This window comes from Leptonychotes weddellii, chromosome 4, assembly GCF_054177405.1.
Source record: "Leptonychotes weddellii isolate Sample4059 chromosome 4, ASM5417740v2, whole genome shotgun sequence".
Taxonomy (NCBI): Eukaryota; Metazoa; Chordata; class Mammalia; order Carnivora; family Phocidae; genus Leptonychotes; species Leptonychotes weddellii.
Window position 1 is genome coordinate 38,834,373 of NC_138372.1, and position 21,549 is coordinate 38,855,921.

The 21,549-nt window shown below is 39.5% G+C and overlaps 1 protein-coding gene across 2 annotated transcripts in view; it reads left to right on the forward strand.

The window, feature by feature from the left end:
• The window catches only part of SCP2 (sterol carrier protein 2), a 76,883-nt gene extending 55,524 nt beyond the window's left edge, over window positions 1–21,359 (forward strand). Inside the window, exons 9-11 of one of the 2 annotated variants that reach the window (XM_081816957.1) lie at window positions 6,986–7,115; window positions 17,538–17,617; window positions 18,762–20,713. In XM_081816957.1, coding sequence (XP_081673083.1) covers window positions 6,986–7,115; window positions 17,538–17,617; window positions 18,762–18,842 — 291 coding nt within the window. In that variant the 3' untranslated portion in view covers window positions 18,843–20,713. The other variant, XM_081816956.1, reaches the window with a different exon arrangement.
• Window positions 21,360–21,549: the final 190 nt, after the last annotated feature.

The window sequence follows — 21,549 nt, forward strand, 5'->3', positions numbered from 1 at the left end:
TTTTTTTTTTTTTAAGATTTTATTTATTTATTTGAGAGAGAGAATGAGATAGAGAGAGCATGAGAGGGGGGAGGGTCAGAGGGAGAAGCAGACTCCCTGCTGAGCAGGGAGCCCGATGCGGGACTCGATCCAGGGACTCCAGGATCATGACCTGAGCCGAAGGCAGTCGCTTAACCAACTGAGCCACCCAGGCGCCCCTCATTGTTGGTTTTTTGTTTGTTTTTAAAATAATCTCTACCCCCAACATGGGGCTCAAACACCTGGCCCTGAGATCAAGAGTCACATGCTCTCCTGACTGAGCTAGCCAGGTGCCCCTCTTGTTATTGTTTAATTACTTTCATTATATATGTCCACTGAACTGAAATTGGACTCTATCAGGGCTCAGCTTGAATTTTTTTTTTTCTTGCCACCAATATTTGTCTGCAGAGCAACCCATAGGATAATTGCTTCTGCCAAGTTGTCCTGTTTCTTTTTCCAATTTATTCTGTCTAAAAAAATCAAATAAAAATAATTAGTACCTGGTAAACTATATGTCAATCATTGAATACTTCATTATTGGGATTAACAAAGCAGTACTGTTTTTATTTCACAGTCTTCTTTTAGCTTTGCAATTGTATTCCTCCTGCTCCCATTTTAATTCTTTTCTCCTCCCTCCATAACCTCACTTGCATGGACCTTGTCCCCTTGTTTTCTTCCCACGATTGTAAGTTTCCTAAATGTTTGTGAGGACTAGAAAGTGAAAGTCCTGGAATCTTTTGTTAATTCATGCATTTTCTGCATTAGCAAAGGAAATCTGGCCAGAGATTTTATTTCCACTTTTGTCTGTTAGCAATACCCCATTGCCCTTCTTTGAATTCTGTCTTAACTTTTTGTTCCAATTAAGTTTGAGACAGAATCTACTCCTTGACCTTTTGCCTACTCAGAAAGAAATACTTTTTTTTCATCAAGGAGGCACTTAGAACTTTCTTAGTACTAATGATCTTTAGTTTCTCAACAAATGTGTATTTTCTTTCCTCTTTTAACTCTCTCCTTGTCCATTTCCTTACCCTGTCTCACTTCTTCAATGAAAAATGTTATTTTATAAGAGGATCAGTTCTTAAAAGTAATGGCAAGTGTAAAATTAATCTACATCTGTTTTAAGGAGGTGGGAGGAATTTCTCTCCAAGTACGCTAAGTAGAATTTCTAAATGTTTGCTGGTGTTTTTCTGCTCTGACTTGTTGGTGTCTGTTCCTGAGGCTTATGCATGCAGATGGCATGGATGCACCTAGAAATAGTCATTCATGGGCTGCTGGCCCCAAAGGAAGCCTGGCTCTTGGGTGGCCCACCACACCAGGATTATCAGCCTACTCTTTTATTTATTTTTTTGTTTTGTTTTTAAAAGATTTTATTATTTATTTATTTGACAGAGAGAGACACAGCGAGAGAGGGAACACAAGCAGGGGGAGTGGGAGAGGCAGAAGGAGGCTCTCCACTGAGCAGGGAGCTCAATCCTAGGTCCCTGGAATCATGACCTGAGCCAAAGGCAGACGCTTAACGACTGAGCCACCCAGGTGCCCTAACCCACTCTTTTAGTGTCTTCACAGAAACTTGAGGGATAAAAGATCTCAAGGAATATGGAGAAGACTTGAACTTAAGATTCATTTATGGAGACACACTGCTTTCATAGGCTTAAGTTGCAAGTATTGATGTAACCTACTTTGCAGTATGGTATGGTCAAACAACAAGAGCATTGAATTTAAAGTTAAACCAAACTGGAACTGAGTTCTGGTTGTACTACTTACTAACCACACGTCCCTGCCCTTCAGGGAACAGAGTTTAGTGGAAAGATAGACATGGAGAGATTTTCCCAGGAAAGAAAAATACTGCTTTAACAAGAAACATGGATGCATGTGCAAAGGGCTATCAAAGTGTCCAGTACAGGTAGAAAAGCCTTCCCAGAAGAATTGGCAAGTGAACAGGGACTTGATGAGGTTGGGGTGGGAATGTGAATGGGAGGTGAGTGAGCTGGGACAGAGCATAAGCATGGCCATGGAGGCACATATGTTTATGGAACTCAAGATGATCAGTATTGTTGGAACATAAAGCCTGAGGAGGATGAAAAAAGTGGCTGGATAGGAACAGATAAATATCCCTCAGATTATGAAGAATTTGAATGATATGTATAAAGACAGACTTTCTCCATAGGCTCTGGGGAGCCACATTTAAGAAATTCACACCTGGAGGGCGCCTGGGTGGCTCAGTTGGTTAGGCGACTGCCTTCGGCTCAGGTCATGATCCTGGAGTCCCGGGATCGAGTCCCGCATCGGGCTCCCTGCTCAGCAGGGAGTCTGCTTCTCCCTCTGACCCTCCCCCCTCTCCTGCTCTCTCTCTCTCATTCTCTCTCTCTCAAATAAATAAATAAAATCTTAAAAAAAAAAAAAAAACCATGAAAAATGGTTTAAAAAAAAAAAAAAAAAAGAAAGAAATTCATACCTGGAAGTGTTAGATGGCTTATGTTAGTGTTAGATGGGTTATGTTAGATAGGTTACTTGGCAACAGGATAGAACATAGTCTGAAGGGTTCTTAACCTTTATGAGCCTCAGTTGTTTTTTCTGCTGAATGAGCTAATAATAATACCTGTCCAACTATTTATAAGGTTTTATGGAGATTAAAGAAATAATGTATATAAAAGGATTTGAAAACTTTATAGCCCTAAAAAGATTATTGTTGTCATTAATAATTAATTTCTCCTAAAGCTAACTTAGAATAATTTGAGTGAGATATTTTAAGGGAAGCCAAAATAAGAGAATTTCTCTATAAAAATCTGACAAGAAATGTTGGTTTCTTGGTTTAACTAGGAAATATTGATAGTTAATTCCAGGACACCCACATGTAAGAAATGCTCCTGAGATTGTTGAGATAAGTAGGCCTAGACTAAATATTTTTAGAATAGCTTCTTTGGAGTCTAAGACACATGATTATTTCTGAATAGGTTCAGGTGTGTTATCTAGTGTAAGAAAAACATGGACACACCCATTAACATTAGAAAGACAAAAAAGCCTGGGGTGCCTGGCTGGTTCAGTCAGAAGAGCATGTGACTCTTGATCTCAGGGTCATGAGTTTGAGCCCCACATTGGGTGTAGAGGTTACTAAAAAAAAATTAAATAAACTTAAAAAAATAAAATAAAAAGACAAAAGTCTGTGGGGTGTGGAAAAATTGGAACCTTCATTCATTGCTGGTAGGATCGTAACATAGTGTGGCTACTTTAGAGAACAGTTTGGTAGTTTGTCATAAAGTTAAACATCACCTTATGACCCAGCAATTTCACTTCTAAATATATACTTAAGAAAAATTAGAGCCTGTGTTCATATAAAAAAACTTGTACACAAGTGTCCGTGGAGTATTATTCATAATAGCTAAAAAGGGCAAGCAACCAGCAGCTGATGAATGACTAAATGAAATGTGCCGCATCCATACAATGGAATGTTATTTTGTCATAAAAAAGGAATGAATTACTGATACATACTTCAGCATGGATTGGATGAACCTGAAAAACATTTTGCTAAGTGAAAGTCACAAAAGACCTTGTATTGTGTGATTCCATTTATATGATATGTCCAGAATAAGCAAATCCACAGAGATCGAAAGCAGATTGGTGGTTACCAGAGGTTACTAGCAGGAGAGGAGAAGGGGGATGACTACCAGTGGCTTTGGGTTTCTTTTTGGGGTGATAAGAACATTCTAAAATTAGATAGTGGTGTTGGTTGTACCACTTTGAATATACTAAAATACCACGGAATTGTATACTTTAAAACAAACAAAACACAACAAAAAGAAAGAACTTAGGCCAGCCTCTCTGCTTACACAGAAACAGAGGTTAGTATCTGATATCAGTCTATGCAAGTTCCTCAGAGATAATAATTATTTGAGTATTTCAGGTACTTATACCACAGTGCCTAAACATATCAAACACTTAAATCTTTCTTTTAAAAGAATGAGTATTAGGCAAACCATAAGAAACTCTAGGAAACAAACTGAGGGTTGCTGGAAGGGAGGTGGGTGGGGTATGAGGTAACTGGGTGATGGGCATTAAGGAGGGCATGTGATGTAATGAGCACTGGGTGTTATATGCAGCGGATGAATAACTGAACTCTACATCTGAAATTAATGATATGTTAACTAATCAAAGTAATTGTTAACTAATTGAATTTAAATAAAATAAGTTAAAAAAATAAAAGAATGAATATTATGATACCAAAAGGAAGAATCTTGTGTCTAAATTATTGCAGGAATGTAAGGCTGAAATAAAGAAGGTGGGAAATAAAAACTATTAGAAATTATAAGAGGTAGCCAGTTCCAAAATAAACATTCAGAGATTAATATGTTTTTATATATTTGCAATAACCCATGAAATGCAATAAAAATATTAAGAGCAGTATAAAATATAAAACACCTAAGAATGAACTTGGTAAGAAATGTACAAGAGCCTATGTGGGAAAAAATTGACAAAATACTGCCAGCGGACATCAAAGAAAACTTGAAGATATACCATATTCATGGATGGGAGGATTTAATATTGTAAAGATATTCTCCCCCAAACTGATCTAACAGATTTTATGTAACCCCATGTAAATCCAACAGCATTTTGGTGGGGAGAAGAATTAACTAAATTATTATAATGTACATGTAGAGGGGGAAAATGTCCAAAACAAGTCCAACAATATTTGGAAGAGAGGAATTATAATGGGGATTTATTGTACCAAAGTATAAAGTACATTATAAAACTCTAATATTGGCACAGGAATAGCACACAGATCATAGAGTAAAATAACAACAAAAACAACAAAATGCTAACATTTATTGAGCAGTTACTCTGTGCTTTGTGGGTCTTTAAATACCATACAACTCTATGACAGTAGCTACTGGCATCTCCATTTCACAGATAAGAAGAAAACTGAAATTCAGAGAGGTTTAGTAACTTGCTCTGGGTTATGAAGTACATGGCAGGAATTCAAACCAATGATGATTTCAGATTTAGTGTTATTAGCAATGTTTAATTCTAGGAATTTAAGCTTCAATAAACAAGGCTATGTAAAAATATTTAGTAAGAATGTTATTCACAGCATTGTTAACAAGTGCCAGAAATAAGAATTAATCTAAATATCAAGCAAGAGTATTGGTTAGATGAAGTATAGTACATTTACACAAATAAAGACTGTATGTGGTCATTTAAAATTATGTTGAAGAATATTTAATGACCCAGAAATGAGGATAATGATATGAAACAGAAAAGTGGATTACAAAACAATATATATAAAATGTGATCCCTGGGCGCCTGGGTGGCTCAGTTGGTTAAGCGACTGCCTTCGGCTCAGGTCATGATCCTGGAGTCCCTGGATCGAGTTCCGCATCGGGCTCTCTGCTCGGCAGGGAGCCTGCTTCTCCCTCTGACCCTCCCCCCTCTCATGTGCTCTCTCTCTCTCTCTCATTCTCTCTGTCTCAAATAAATAAATAAAATCTTTAAAAAAAAAAATGTGATCCCATTTATGAAAACATATGGAGAGAAAAAAGATGAAGGGGATTTACATCAAAATATTATTTTCTCTGAGTAGTAAAACTATGAATGATTTATATTTTCTTTTTGCTTATCAACATTTTCAATTTTGGGGGGTGCCTGGGTGGCTCAAATGGTTAAGCGTCTGCCTTTGGCTCGGGTCGTGGTCCCAGGGTCCTGGGATCGAGCCCCGCATCGGGCTCCCTGCTCGGCAGGGAGCCTGCTTCTCCCTCTCCCTCTGCTGTTCCCCCTGCTTGTGTTCTCTCACTCTCTGTCAAATAAATAAATAAAATCTTTAAAAAAAATTTTTTTTCAGTTTTTTCCACAGAAAATGTGTTTCTTTTTTTTTTTTTTTTTAAAGATTTATTTATTTATTTCAGAGAAAGGGCACAAGGGGAGGGGCAGAGGCAGAGGGAGCGGGAGAGGGAGAGAGAATCTTAAGCAGGTTCCACGCCCAGCGCGGAGCCCGACATGGGGCTCCATCTCCTGAGATCATGACCTGAGCCGAAATCAAGATTCGGACACTTAACCGACTGAGCCACCCAGGCACCCCAAAAATGTGTTTCTTTAAAGAAAAGTAATTGCAGTAGAATTACCATGTTTTTGGTTTTTTTTTTAAGAAAGGTATGTGAGCTTGTTGTCACCCTTTCATTTTTCACCCTGCCAGCGGCCTTAGCTTAGTCCCCTGTGCTGTCATAGTGATCGTAGTGATCATTTACCCTTCCAACTCCTAGTTCTATATTCTCAGTGCCTAGAACAATGTCTGGTCCCAGTCATTGTTGTGATCAACAAGTATTTCCGTAAGGAACGATGAAAGAAGTAGGAATGAAGGGAAGAGGGAAGGAGGAAGGAAACCAACCTACAGAGATAGGGATCTGAGGTTATTTTTTCAGTTTCATTCCTTCAAGATTCGAAAGCAATTGGTGGTTGGTATATTACTTGTATAATTCTTTATACTAATCCAGAAAATACGTTGTCGCCTCCCTTCACCCCCCGCCCCCAGAATAAAAGACTTGTTCTCAGAACCCTTATCTTTAAGTTCTGATTGTGGGAAACCAGAAACACATGTAAAGAAATTTACCTGCAAAAAAAGAGGGAATGGGGGGTTCCTACATTTAGATAGGCCAGAGTGAATCTTTCAGAAATTATTGAGATAAAGGAAAGCTACTTCAGTAGAACGTACTGCTGTGCAACCCCTATTCTCCCTTTTCTTCCACCAGTTGTATCCGGAAAGCCATTTTTAACAAAAGATTTGGCAGATGAGGGAGTTGTTGCCTGTTGCCTTTCAGATTTTTCTGGGTAAAAGATCCTGAGGGAGCCTGGGGACTACGGCTGGCCCAGCTGCTCACATCATGTATCTATTTAAACATTCAATTTAGAGAAAAAGCCAGAGAAACAAATGTAATACAACTCCCAGCGTTTTGTTGTTTTGTTTTGTTTTTCCTTCCAGGAAGGGGAACAGTTTGTGAAGAAAATCGGTGGTATTTTTGCCTTCAAGGTGAAGGACGGCCCTGAGGGTAAAGAAGCCACCTGGGTGGTGGATGTGAAGAATGGCAAAGGATCAGTTCTTCCTAACTCAGGTCAGTGCAGTGATGACTTCGTTTACAGGAACACTGACAAATACACAAGGGGAAATGTGGATCTGCTTTGGTGTTTTCCAAGAGGTCTGGCTTCAGAGGTATAGGACCCTGTTAAAAGAACAAGTAAATCCTTGGGAATAGGAATAGGTCACAGCTGCCTCCTCCCAAAGATTGGGAGGCTCCATCACAGAGTTGCCAATTTTAGGTTTTAGAATTAGACAAACTTGGGTTGGGGTCCTGGCCTTGCCATTCAGATTCTGGCTTTGAACAAATTATTGAACTTCTCTGAGCCTCAGTTTTCTGATCTGTACATGGGAATAATAAATGGTACCTATTTCATAGGGTTGATGCAAGGATTAAGAGAATTATCTCTCTTAAGTATCCTGTAAAGCACATGCTCCAGCATATGGTTATACTGCCTTGAAAGTCCTGTCTATACTCACTGTCTCCACTTCCTCTCATCCCAGTCTTTCTTGAACCCACTCCAGTCAGCTTTTATCCGTATCACTGTTCCAAAACTATTCTTGTCAAGGTCACCAGTGACCACCATGTTGCTAAATTCAGTGGTTCATTCTCAGCCTTCATGATATTATACTTCTAGACTTTCCTCTTACCCACTGGATGTTCTTCCTGGCCTCTCTTCCTATTTTCTCATCTCCAAATTTCTTAATGTTGGCATGCTCCAAGCCTCGGTTGTATCTCCATTCACTCCCTAGGGATCCCCTCTAGTCTCATGCTTTTAAAGCCATACCTACACTGATGACTCCCACATATCCTCAGCATGGACCCAGCCAGTGAACTACAAGGTGTATATCCAACTGCTTAATTGACAAGTTTACTTGGATACTTGATAGGTATCCCGAAGCTAACATGTATAAACTCCTGATTTGCTCCTACTCCCCTTTAATGATGTATTCCTCCCATCAGCTTCCCCATCTCCAGGATTTGGTTCTCTGTCCTACCAGATCCTTGGTCCAAAATCCTTGAGGTCCTCATTGGCTCATTTTTTTCTCACACTACATAGTCTAATCTGTCAGCAAATTCTGTTTTCTACTACCACCTTGGTCTAAGCCTCCATCGTTTTTTTGCCTGGTCTCCCTGTTTCTAACCTTGCCCCCTGCAGGTTCTTCTCCACGCACCAGCTGGAGTGATCATTTTATTTATTTATTTATTTGGGAGTGATTGTTTTGAAACTTAAGTCAGATTGTGACTCTTCTCTGCTCAAAGCCATCCCAATGCTTTTAGCTCACTCAGTAAAAGCCAGAGTTCTTATACTGGCATTACATGATCTGGCCCCACTTTTCTCTGTTTTACTATGCTTGCCCTTACTTTGCTTTAGTCACACTGTCCTCCTTGCCGTTGCTGAAACATAGGGTGTTCCCAATTTAGGGGCTTTCTACTATATTCCCTCTGCCTGGAATTGTCTTCCCTTAATATCCTCATGGCTTTTTCCCTCATTTCCTTTGAATCTTTGCCCAGATGTCACCTTCTCAGTGAGCCGTTCCTTAACCATAATGCTTTATTTTATTTATTTATTAAAAAATATTTTATTTATTTATTCGACAGGGAGCGCACAAGCAGGGGGAGCAGCAGAGGGAGAGGGAGAAGCAGGCTTCCCGCTGAGCAGGGAGCCCAATGTGGGACTCGATCCCAGGACCCTGGGATCATGACCTGAACTGAAGGCAGACGCTTAACTGATCGAGCCACCCAGGCGCCCCAGCCTTAATGCTTTTAAATCACAGCCCTGTTAACCATTCCCTATTGTCCTTTGCTGCCTTATTTTTCTTTATAGCACTTATTGCCATCTGATATACTCTATAATATTTTACTTATTTCCTTATTATCTGTCTCCCTCACTTGAATTGTAAACTGCATGAAGACAGAGCTTTTTGCCTGTTAGGTTCACTGCTGCATCCCCATTGCCTACAATAGTACCTGATACATGGTAGGCCTTCAGTAAAAGAAATAATTTAAAAATGAACAGCAAAATAAATGAGTGATGCTTAGTAAGTATTCAGCAGGTTACATTTTGTATGTTGTATTTTATGTTTCGTTTCTCTTGTTGGAGAGAGCGTGGTGCAATTAAAAAATATGATGTGTGGGGACCACCTTTTTGGAAAGCTTAAAATACCATGCTATGAACTTTGAAAGTGATTTGATATATAATCAATCCAGTTAAAGCTTTGTAGGTAGAAAAGTGAAAGTCAGGACTGTGTTTTAAGAGGATGAAGCTGGTGCATTAGATCTGATGAATTGGAAAGGGAGAAATCAGGCACAGAGAGAGCAGTTGGGAGGATGGATGTTGCCGCTGTCTAAGTGAGCAAAAAGGATAGCCTGAGTGTTGGCAGTGAGAAAAAGAAGATGTTGTTACATCGTAGTTACCAGTGTATTTGGGGTGAAGTTGATGGGACCTGGAAGCTATGTAGGAGAAGGAAGTCTATCAAAGATGGGTGAGTTTTGTTACCGATACATTATTGAGGGAGGTCCTGGAGGAGTGGATGATGTCAGGAGCATGGCGGGAAGGAGGGACGATACTTCTTTCTCTGAGAGGGTAGATAAATATTCAGGGGCATTTTGAGGTAGAAAGGAGGTTGGCAGAGCTTTTGGAATAGAGTTTAGAGCTTGGAGACAGGAGAAAATGTTAAGAGTGGCGTTGTTGAACAAGGAATCAACTAGAGATTCATGAAGGAAGAGGCAATAGTAAGGGCATCTTGTGTGGGCAGCATGGTAATGTGGTGGAAAGTTCCCGAATTACGTATAGTCACTTCTTTCCCCTCAAAATCAGTAGGCAGAAAAATAACTATGAATTTGCATTTTTATGAGCTGCCACTCTGATGTGGTGTAGGAAAAAAAACTGAATGCTTCATCTAGGTTTAAGCTTTTAAAAATAAGAACTTTTGGAAAATAGTTATTTAGAATTATATTCTGATATGCGCAGGCAGATGATAAGGTGATAGTAAAAAAAAATTTCTCCTGTTTTTTGTTATTATTGTTTGTTTGTCATGAAAGATAATATGCTTATGGAAAGCTATTAAATAATTTCAAAAAACCTTACTCCCTGTGTATGTATTCTGGCTGTGAGCTCTCCCCATACTAGGTGCCCCATCCTAGACCTGAAGGGAATTTACCCTGAAGCAAGGTGATTTCTGCTGAAACTGACACTTGTTGGCAGCTAGGAGTGGCGTTGAAATGTGGACTTACCCAGTAAAAGCCACCACTGGAAATTGCCAGATCCTTTTACATCAGCCAACAAATGCCCACTTGTTAGAGATCAGCTATGTTAAAGCATTAATAACCTGTCCTAGTTTGAACTAGCATCTTAAAGAGAATTGCTAGTTCTTTTGGCATATACACAGTGTTGAGAGGTTTACTTACTGTTGATGAAGTAAGATTTCCTAAAAAGTATTTCATTTGCTTATATTGTAAGAATTTGGTAATGATTATACAGATGGTTATATTAAGGACTTCAGATTTTCTGCATTTTCCATAATCTTTTCCTCCTGCCTAGGTGTCTTTGTCTATGAATTCTGCCCCTCCCTCCTCTCCTTTAAAACAACTCATATAGCATATCTCTAGGAAGCCAACTGATTAATCTAACATGACACGTTATCTTTCATTCCTTTTATTCTGCCTTCTTAGCATCAACTTGAGTTCTCAACCCTGCCCCTTTGTGGGCAACGTGCTATAGAAGGCCTCAGCGGCTCGTATCCCCAAGGTACAATAGAAAGAGCATAGCCTTTGGAGACACCCAAACTGGGCTCAGACCACAGCCCTGTCACTTACTAGGTGTATACCTTCCCTGAGTCCAATTGTCTCATCTAAAAAATGGTGAGAATAATTTCTATCCATGGAGCTGTTGTGGGGATTAAATGAGGTATGTAAAGCACTTCAGCATAGTAAGAGCGCAGTAAATCATTGCTTCCTCCCCAGTACACATAGTAAACATTAATTTTGCTTGAACATGAGAGACTTGTCTGAGACTCTGCAAAAGGGCTTGGGGAACTGAGAAAGCATCTAGATTCATCAGATACTGATGAACTGGTAAAGGCCCAATTAAAACTGAGTTGTCGGGGCACCTGTGGCTCAGTTGGTTAAGCATCCCACTCTTGATTTCAGCTCAGGTCTTGATCTCAGGGTTGTGAGTTCAAGCCCCACTTTGGGCATGGAGCCTACTTAACACAACAACAAACTGAGCTGTTCAATGTTTGTATCCTTCCTATAACAATCGGAAGCCATAGAGCTTGGGAATAATGGGCTCTAGCAGCAAGAATCTGCTTTCAGATCTAGCTCAACCTCTTTAGCTGTGTGATTGTGAGCAAGTTGTTTGATCTCTAATCCTCATAGGGTTGTTATAAAGATCAGATGAGTCCATGGGATGTGAAGTGCTCAGCATGAGAGCAATGCATGCTGATAATTACAGCAGCAGCAGACTTCACTTCCTAAACTCACTTTTTTTTTTTTTTTTTTTAAGGTTGGGGGAAAGCAGAGGGAGAGGGAGAGAGAGAGAATCCTAAGCAGGCTCTGTGCTGGGCATGGACGTGAGGCTTGAGGACATGAGGCTTGATCTTAACAATCCTGAAGTCATGACCTGAGCCGAAATCAAGAGTTGAACACTTAACTGACTGAGCCACCCAGGCGCACCTAAACTCACTTTTCATATTAGGATCAAGTCCAACTATAAATCAAGTCCAGAGATCTCAATTTACTAGCTTTTTTTCTCCCTGCTCTTTGATAACGTAAATCTACATGGGAACTGAATTTTTTAGACTATAAATCCCTTCATTTTCAAAGCTTCACACATTTTTTTCCCCCCAGTAATAAGAAAATTTTGTTAGAAGCAAAGATGGAATAGCCATTGAATCTCAATCTTTTTAGGGTCTATCCCTGAGTTCTAAGACATACAATAACAACTTTTAGCTTTCAATCTAGTTTTAACTATTTAATAATATGGGCATGCTGTGCTTTAATAACTTACTGCTATCTTAGTCCCTTTGGGCTGCTGTAACAAAATACCACAGACTGAATAGTTTATAAACAACAGAAAGTTATTTCTCACAGTTCTGGAACCTGGAAGTCCGAGATCAAGGTGCCAGCCGGGTCACTTTTGGTGAGGGCCCTCTTGCTGGTGTACATATAGCCAGTGCCTTCTTGCTGTGGACTCACATGGTGGAAGGGGCTAGGAGTCTTTTTGGAGACTCTTTTATAAGGGCACTAATCCCATTCATTAGGGTCCACAGTCCTGACCTCCCCACCTACTAATACCATCACATAGGGCGTTTTGTGGGGGACACAAACATTCAGACCATAGCAACCCCAAATTTCTTATTAAGGCACGGGTTATCTGATTAACTGTTAGGCCATGACTTGATAATCTTTTGAACTCTACATAATCTGCTTATTCAGCAAGTATTTATTGATTGCCCTTTATGTGTCAGGCACTCTTCAAGGACCCAGGCATATAGTAGTAAACAAAACTGACAAGGGCCCTGTCCCTGTGAAGTGTTTATTCTAGTGGACAAATACAGAAAACACATATACAGATAAGTTAGGTAGTTTCACATAAGTGCAATAAAGAAAAATAAAACAGAATAGTAAGCTAGAAAGCTGCTTGGTTTCAGGGAGAGGCCAAATTTAATTTGAGGAGGAGCCAACTATTAGAGGACTGTGGTTATATTAATTGTCTAAGACACTGATTGCTGACAGATTTTTTTCTTGGTGAATTTTTCCTTTTGCACTTGAAACTTATCTGTCCAAGGTAGACATGGCTGGTGTAGCAGTGAGATATTAGAGTCTTTGTTGTACAGTCTTTTTATTTGTTATACTTTGATATTAAAATTAATATTTTTAGGGACACCTGGGTGGCTCAGTCTGTTAAGTGTCCGGCTCTTGATTTCGGCTCAGGTCATGGTCTTAGGGTCCTGAGAGTGAGCCCCGAGATGGGCTCCTTGCTGGGCGTGGAGCCTGCTTAAGATGCTCACTGTCCCTCTCCCTCTGCTCCTCCCCTTGCCCCACGTGCTTGCACTCTCTCTCTAAAAATAAATAAATAATTAAATAAATAAACTTTAAAAAATTAATACTTCAAAAATTTTGTAGCGTAAGTAATATTTACTTAAGTGTAAAAAACATTAGAAAAGATAAACAAAATGGAAAAATTACTCTCCTATAATCCCACCATCTATGTTAGGGGTTGACAATCTGTTTTTTGTTTTGTGTAAAATTTGTATTAAAGTCTAGCTTATAATAAAAGGCATAAATTTGAAGTGTACAGTTTGATAAATGTTTACAGATGAATGTATCTCCCAGATCAAGCTGCAAAATGTTGCCAGCATGCTAGAAGCCTCTCTCATGCCCCCTGCTATCACTATTCTCTTTCACAAGAAACCGCTCTTCCAAATTCTGTCACCATAGATTGATTTCATTTATTTTGGAAATTCATTTACATGGACTCATACAGTATTTACTCTTTTAGGTTTGGGGGTTTTTTTGCTCAGCATCATAAGATTCTTTAATATTGTTGTATGTAGCAGTAGTTTGTTTTTGCTATGTGAATGCTCCAGAATTTACTAATTCCATGGTTGATATATCTTTTCAGTGTTTCCATTTTGGGGCCTGTGAATAAAGCTGTTATGAACATTCTCATATGGGTCTTATAGTGGATGTGTGTGCTCATTTCTATTTAGCATATAACCAGCAGAAATATTAGGTCATAAGGTACAGTATAGCCAAACAGTTTTTGACGTGGATATACTATTTTACATTATCTTGCACATTACATGAGAGTTTCATTTGCTCCACATTTTTGATAGTACTTGGTACTGTTAGTTTTTTTTTTTTTAAGTTGGGTTCAATGAGGTATAATTTAATAAAATAAAGTCTACCCTTTTTAGATGTATAATTCTGTGAATTTAGGCAAATACATATATTTGTGTAACCATCACCAAAAATCGAGATAAAATTTTTCCATCATCCTAAAAAGCGTTCTCATGTCCTTTTGTAGGCAATCCCCTTTTCCTATCCTCATGCCCTGCAACCACTACTCTGATTTCTGTCCCTTTAGCTTTACCTTTTCCAGAATGTCATATAAATGGAATCATACAGTATGTAGTTTTTGTTTTAAGTTTTTATTTTTAAGTAATCTCTACACCCAGTGTGGGACTTGAACTTAAAACCCGAGATCAAGGGTTGCACGCTCTACTGACAGAGCCAGCCAGGTGCCCAATATAGTTTTTTGAGCCTGCTTCTTTCACCGAGATTCATTCATGTCGTTGCATGTAACATCAGTAGTTTGTTCCTTTTTAAATTTTTTTCCAAAGGTCGAATAATTACTGTTTTATATTGGGACAGTACATTTTATATTTCAACCAAAAATTCAGTTAAACACAGAAAATAATGGCATCTCCCAGATGCCTTATTTCTAAATCAAAGAAATACACAAATTCTGTTCCCTTCCCTCCTCCAATGCAAGCCCATAAGCCTTGCCTAAAGTCTTGAGTTTTCCATGCCATACAGCATCTAACATCTTGGACTTTGTGAAGCACTTGAATGTAGCAATTAAAATGCTTGAGAGAGGGACGCCTGGGTGGCTCAGTCGGTTGGGCGTCTGCCTTCAGCTCAGGTCATTATCCCAGGGTCCTGGGATCGAGTCCTGCATAGTCCTTGCTCAGTGGGGAGCCTGCTTCTCCCTTTGTCTGCCCTTTCTCCTGCTTGTGCGCTCTCTCTCTCTCTGACAAATAAATAAAATCTTAAAAACAAAACACTTGAGAGATCTAGCAAATGGCATTTGAAAGGGACCTCAAAATGCAGATATATCTTTTCAAACATGTTACAGACTGAGCTGGCTCTTTGAACACTATCACTGTGCTTAAATTCAAGAAGCAGGCTTTAAAAATGAAAAAGGCATACAAGTTGTATTTCAGTACAGATCTTCAGCTGGTCATCGGAAAAGATTCCAACAATAAAAAAATATCCTTGGTGTCACCTGCCCCTCCCTCCCACCCAAAGCTGAAATGAAGGAAAAAACAGAACAAAACAAAAACAGAAGAATTATATGTAACTTTGGAATCCTTTAGGAATCCACTACTTCTGATTAAAAATTTTTTTATGCATTAGAGAATCGTTAAAATAAAAAAAACACAAAAGTCATCTTGCTTTGACTGCTCTTCATGTATAGAATGAGCTGCTTTGTAGAGTGCATTTGAACTGAGTCCTTGTGGAAGGTGGAGGCGTTGCGAGGCTGGGGCGGGGGGTGCTTCTTTTTTGTGGCTAAGTAGTTTATCCATTCACCAGTTGATGCACATTTGTTTTTTTCCCAGCTTTTGGCCATTTTAATAAAACCACTATGAATATTCACATACAGTTTTTTGTGTGGACATATGTTTTCATTTCTTTTGGGTAAACACCTAAAAATGGGATTGCTAAGTCATATGGCATATGTATGTTTAGCCTTCTAAGAAACTTCTAGACTGATTTTTAAAGTGGCTGTACCATTTTACTGTCCCTCCAGCATTGTATTGACCTTTCAATTGCTCTGCATCCTAATCAGCACTGGGTATTGTCTTTTTTTCCCTTTTTGGCCATTCATTCTAGTAGGTATATAGTAGTATCTCATCCATGCCTTTAATTTTGCATTTCCCTGGTGAATAATGAAGTTGAACACAGTTTCATATGCTTTTCTGGCCATTTGTAGATCTTTTGTACAGTGTCTCTTATTTGCCTGTTTGTTTTGGATTATCTAACCTTTTCTAATTGAGTGATAGGAATTTTTTTATATATTCTGGATACAAATTTGTTGTCAGACATATGAATTGCTAATATCCTCTCCTCTTTCTACTACCTGTTTTTTGGTGATTTTTTTTATTATTATTAACATATAATGTATTGTTTCAGGGGTACAGGTCTGTGATTCATCTCTTACACAATACACAGTGCTCACCACAACACACACCCTCCCCCGTGTCCATCACCCAGCCACCCCATCCCCCTCGTCTACTACCCGCTTTGAAAATTCTGTTGGCACACAGCCACGCTCACTTGTTTACGTATTATCAGTGGCGGCTTTTGCACTACAGAGGCAGAGTTGCCTAGTTGTGATAGAGACCTAGTAGCTTTGGGCAGAGGCCAAAATACTTGGTGTCTGATCTTTTACAGGAAAATTTTGATAACCCCTGATATAGATAACTGTACTCTTTTTTTTTTATTTCTGTATATCAAATTACCACAAACTTAGTGGCTTAAAACAACACACATCTATTACCTCACAGGTTCCATGGGTAAGTTGGCTGAAGACAGCTTAGCTGGGTTCTCTGCATAGGGTTTTACAGCTTGCAGTAAAGGCACTGGCTAGGGCTGGGTTCTCATCTGGAGGCTTGACTGTGGAAGGGTGTGTGTCTAGGTTTACCTAGGTTGCTGGCAGAATTCATTTCCTTGCAGCTATGGAGAATGGTAACTTTGTTTTTTTTACTGGCCATAGGCCAGAGTCTGCCCTCAGCTCCTAAAGACCAGCACCCCACCACATGGCCCTTTGCATATGCACTTCACAGCATAGCTACTAGCTTATTCCAGGCCAGCAGGAGAGAGAGTGAGTCTGTTAGCAAGACAGAGTCTTATATAACACAATGGAACCACAAGCATGACATCTCCTTTGCCACATTCTTTTGGCTAGAAGCAAGTCACAGGTCCTGCCCACACTCAAGAGCACATCCAAAGGCATGAACACAGGAGGCAGGCATCACAGGGGTCACCTTAGAGTCTGGGGGCCACAGTAACTACTATTAATATAGTGGTGTCTACGTTTATAAATGTTTTTTCCTATACATATATAATTGAATATCTGTTTTTAAGCAAAAATGGGACCATGCTCACAGTTTGTTTTGTAACTGGCTTGTGTAACAGTATCATGCATGATACAGTAGAACATGAACATTTATTCAGGTCAATAAATGTAGATCCACATCATCTAATGATTGCATTGTGTCCCATTATATGAATATGATAATTTCTTTTAAAGATTTGTTTAGAGAGAGAGAGAGAGCACAAGCGGGAGGGGCAGAGGCAGAGGGAGAGAGACTCTCAAGCAGACTCCACACTGAGTGTGGAGCCCAACACAGGGCTTAATTTCACGACCGTGAGATCACAACATCACAACCTGAGCCGAAACCAAGAGTCGGACACTTAACTGACAGTTCCAGCCAGGTGCCCCAATAATTAATTTAATGGATTCCCTCTTGTTAAATATTAAGGTTGCTTATAATTTATGCCACATTTTACCAGGCTGCCATAGAAGAGTACATAAGTACCCTTTTCCCCCACACTGCTCCAGTACTGGAGGTGATTTGTTAAAGTCAGTGGCTTTTGACTAAAGTGTATACACGAAACTGAGTACTCCCTTTTTCTCCTTTCTTTTCCTACCTATCTCTGTTTTAGATAAGAAGGCTGACTGCACAATCACAATGGCTGACTCGGACTTACTGGCGTTAATGACTGGTAAAATGAATCCTCAGTCGGTAAGTATGATGGAGCGTATTTCCTCCTAGTAGGTGGGTCTTTTAGTCCATTCCGTTTCATCTCCTGCCTCAGCCTCATACCATAAAGTGCAAAGTGGTCAAACCCACAAAACCCAGTGTTCCCTAAAATGTTCGCTTAACAAATGACAAACATTTGTGGCACAGGCTATGTGCCAGGCACTGTCCTGTGTGCTGGAAATATCCAGATGAATAAGCAAGAGTTCTGCACAGGGCATTCACAATTTGGTGTGGGACAAATCTGTAAAAGAGTAAGTGTATCCGAATATCCAGGGTGCCATGCCTTGGTTGTGGACGGCGGTGGGGGGCGCCATGTCTTCCTGGCCATCACAAAGTCACACAGAGGAAGCGACACTTAAGCTGAGTCATAAGAATGACCAGAAGTTAGCAGTGCACAGATGGAAAGCAGGAGCCATCCAGGGGGAGGGAGCCATGTGAACAAAGGCATGACCTTTTATATTTCCTGTCTTTGCCCATGCTCTTTTTGTCTGAACTGCCTTCTCTGACAAACTCCTTTCCTTTCAAAATTAGCTCAGATGTTACCCCCAAAGACCTCCTTACAAGTTGCCAGGGAACTGTAGCCAGTCCCTCTTCTGGGCCATCTCCTGGAAACAAGCTTAGCACTTGTCACATTATATTAGTCATGATGCGCCTCTTTCCTTTCCATTGGATTCTGAGTGTCTCAAAGGAACAAACCACATCTTATTTGCCCTCATGTCTCCAGAACTTAGCACAGTGCCTGACATTTTTAGGTTTTCACTAAACATTTGCTGGATTAAATTGTATTTGTCTGAAGTGTACTGATGTCTTGTATGGGTTTTCCTGGTCCCCAAATCATCGAGGGTCTTCTACTCATTAGAACAGACTTGATACACTGAGCTTTCATTAGCCAGAGAAAAAACAAAAAGAAACTTAGATGCTGCTTTGCATTATGAACTTATTTTTCTGTTGCCTCAGCCTGATCTGTTTTAGGTCTCATTCCTACAGCCCCCTGGTAATCCAGAAGACTAAAACAACTAAATCTGATGCACACTAGTATTCCTTTCTAAAATGCTTTCTCTAAGCAGCTAAGCCTATTTCAGTTGATGCTCCGACAAGTGAGAGACTTGCATCTGTGATGTTTCAGCTTAATACACACCATTGGCATGGACATCTCCACCCACAGAGCCTGCTCCAAGAATCTGGACAAAACAGAGGCCACCAGTAGAGGAGCTGGCTGTCTTCCTCCTTCCCACCCACTGCTCCTCGTTCCGCTGTGCAGTTCATGCACTTCCTTGGCGGGGTGATCAGACTTCACACATCAGCTGCCCTCGTTCTCAGTTTATCTGTTTACCACCCATTTGGGGGAGCAAAGGATCAGCTTATTTTTCTTGAATACCTGTTAGCACCCAAAGGAATTAAAGATAAAAATGGCAGATATTTCTGTTAATATGCTAATGGTCTTCCCTTATGCTTAGAGGATTTGACTGGAAACCATTAAATGCATTGGAAATTATAATTTCAGTGTTTGGCTACAGTTGAAACAAAGTGGTGTGCTCTCCACTGTAAAGCACACACGAAGAACACCTAGGGGCCAGGTTAAACTGATCCTTATGTTTGCATTCCCTAAAGGGTGAAGACTCATGTTTTCCCTATAATAATTAGTAAACAAAAAGTCATTTTCTCTTTTAATTTTTAAAAAAAGGAAAGTTGGTGAGTTTCTCTTTTAGGTACTGCTGGTCCATATTTTTAAAGGACATATGTTAAATATATTGTGTTCTGAGACACCTGACCTTTAAGTCATCAGACAGAAGGCTGTGTGCCATATAGAAAGGAAATATTTAGTTTGTCCAGACAGAAGAGGGGGAAAAGAAAAAAAGGAATTAGTCACCCTTACCAGAAGGTGTAGAAAAAGTGGAGTTCTGTGCATTCCCATGGATAAGGTAGAAGAGCTCCTAACTTCTTAATATACTTGTTTAAAAACCTAAGACTACCAGAAACTTTTTTCATCTAGCTCTTTCTCATTTTAACAATTGAGTCAAAGACTGAGATCATAGCAGGGAAATCATGCTATGTTCCCAAATTTGCTATTATTTCTCTAAAGTTTTCCCGGGATTTTGTTACATGATAAATTTAGCAAACATCAAGTGATCTAATCCCAGGCAGTTGTTAAATGGAACAAATTGTGGCTCTGCACTTCGGGTTGGTTTGATTCTTCTTCTTGAGCCAAAGATTGACACCAGCACCTCAGTCTCAGCAGGCTGCCTGTCCTCCCTCTCTAGGGATAAATCCTTTATCATGCAGACCAAAAAAGGAAACAAAATTGGTGACATTTCATCCACATTGTATTGAATCCCAGGAGTTATGCATGTGCTTTTTTTTCCCTAGCAGACTACTGAAAATTTCAGTTCATACTCTTTTTTTTTTTTTAGATTTTATTTGTAAGTAATCTCTATACCCAGTGTGGGGCTGGAATTTAGAGATCAAGAGTCACATGCTCCACCGACTGAGCCTGGTGCCCCTCAGTTCATATTCTTGATCCACATGTAGTATTTTTAAACAAAATCGATCTAGTACAAACCCACTTTACCTACTATTTGGAAAATGTACCATTGGTGACGAAGGCAGATAAAGGTAGACTCAATTTCTTTTTTTTTTTTATTTAAGACTTTTTATTTATTTATTTGACAGAGAGAGACACAGTGAGAGAGGGAACACAAGCAGGGGGAGTGGGAGAGGAAGAAGCAGGCTTCCCGTGGAGCAGGGAGCCCGATGTGGGGCTCGATCCCAGGACCCTGGGACCATGACCCGAGCCGAAGGCAGACGCCTAACGACTGAGCCACCCAGGCGCCCCTAGACTCAATTTCTAAGAGAAGACGTTTGGGAAAGATGTGTCGTGTGACTGCTCTTTGTAAAGTGAGCTTTTTACAAAGCCTTCCCTTTGAGCAATCTAGTTCTAAATCTATTCCAGAAAGCCAACTTTCATATTTTGAAGAAAGTTTAAGAAACCTGGATAAATAAATGATCTCAGGGCTGGATCATCTAGAAATATCAGCAATCACAAAACAAAAAACACCAAGTAATAAATTTTCTTTCTTCTTGCAGGCCTTCTTTCAAGGCAAATTGAAAATCACTGGCAACATGGGTCTGGCTATGAAGTTACAAAATCTTCAGCTTCAGCCGGGCAAAGCTAAGCTGTGAAGAACTCCCTTTGCCTACCTTTGAAAATTAAGATGAGATATATAGATATATATCCATATATTTCATTGTCCTAACTTAGACGGAAACTACACATTGGCAAATAGTGTGAGATTTGTTTTTAAATGGGTGTGACCGATCCTGTTTTTCCTAAGCTCTGGGTGGACAGGGCCCAATGGTGTACTACTGCATGCTGAATTGCATACAAAACTGTGCATTACAAAGTTCATATGGTAATTATGGTTTGGGGTAAAACTTGAGTTTCAGAATAAAATTAGGAACAGCAAAATCTAAAAACTATGTAAACAAAAGCTCTCATTTTGCTTATAAAGTATATTTAAAGATCATTCTGCTGAAGATTCAACTTAAGTTTTCCTCTGGAGAACTAGGGGAGAAGCCGAATACTAGGAACTGGCCAGTGGTAATTACTGTTGTGACTTAATGTCCTTACTCTATTTTCCATTAATAGTTTTTAAAATTCTGTACTGAGATGTTTTTAAAAAAGACTTAAATTTTGCTTTTCATGCCATCACAATGGTATTTTTTTTCCCCAAATCAAAATAAACCTGATCAGAGCTTGGGGGGAAAAAAATCTACAGCTGAATGCAGGCCTATTTTTAAAATAAAAGTATTTTTAAAATGACTTTCCTTCTTGAAAAAATCAGTGTATTGGTCTTAAAACGCTATTGTTAAAAATAATTGAACAAATAAAGTTTGCTTTGAGATGCACAGTTTTC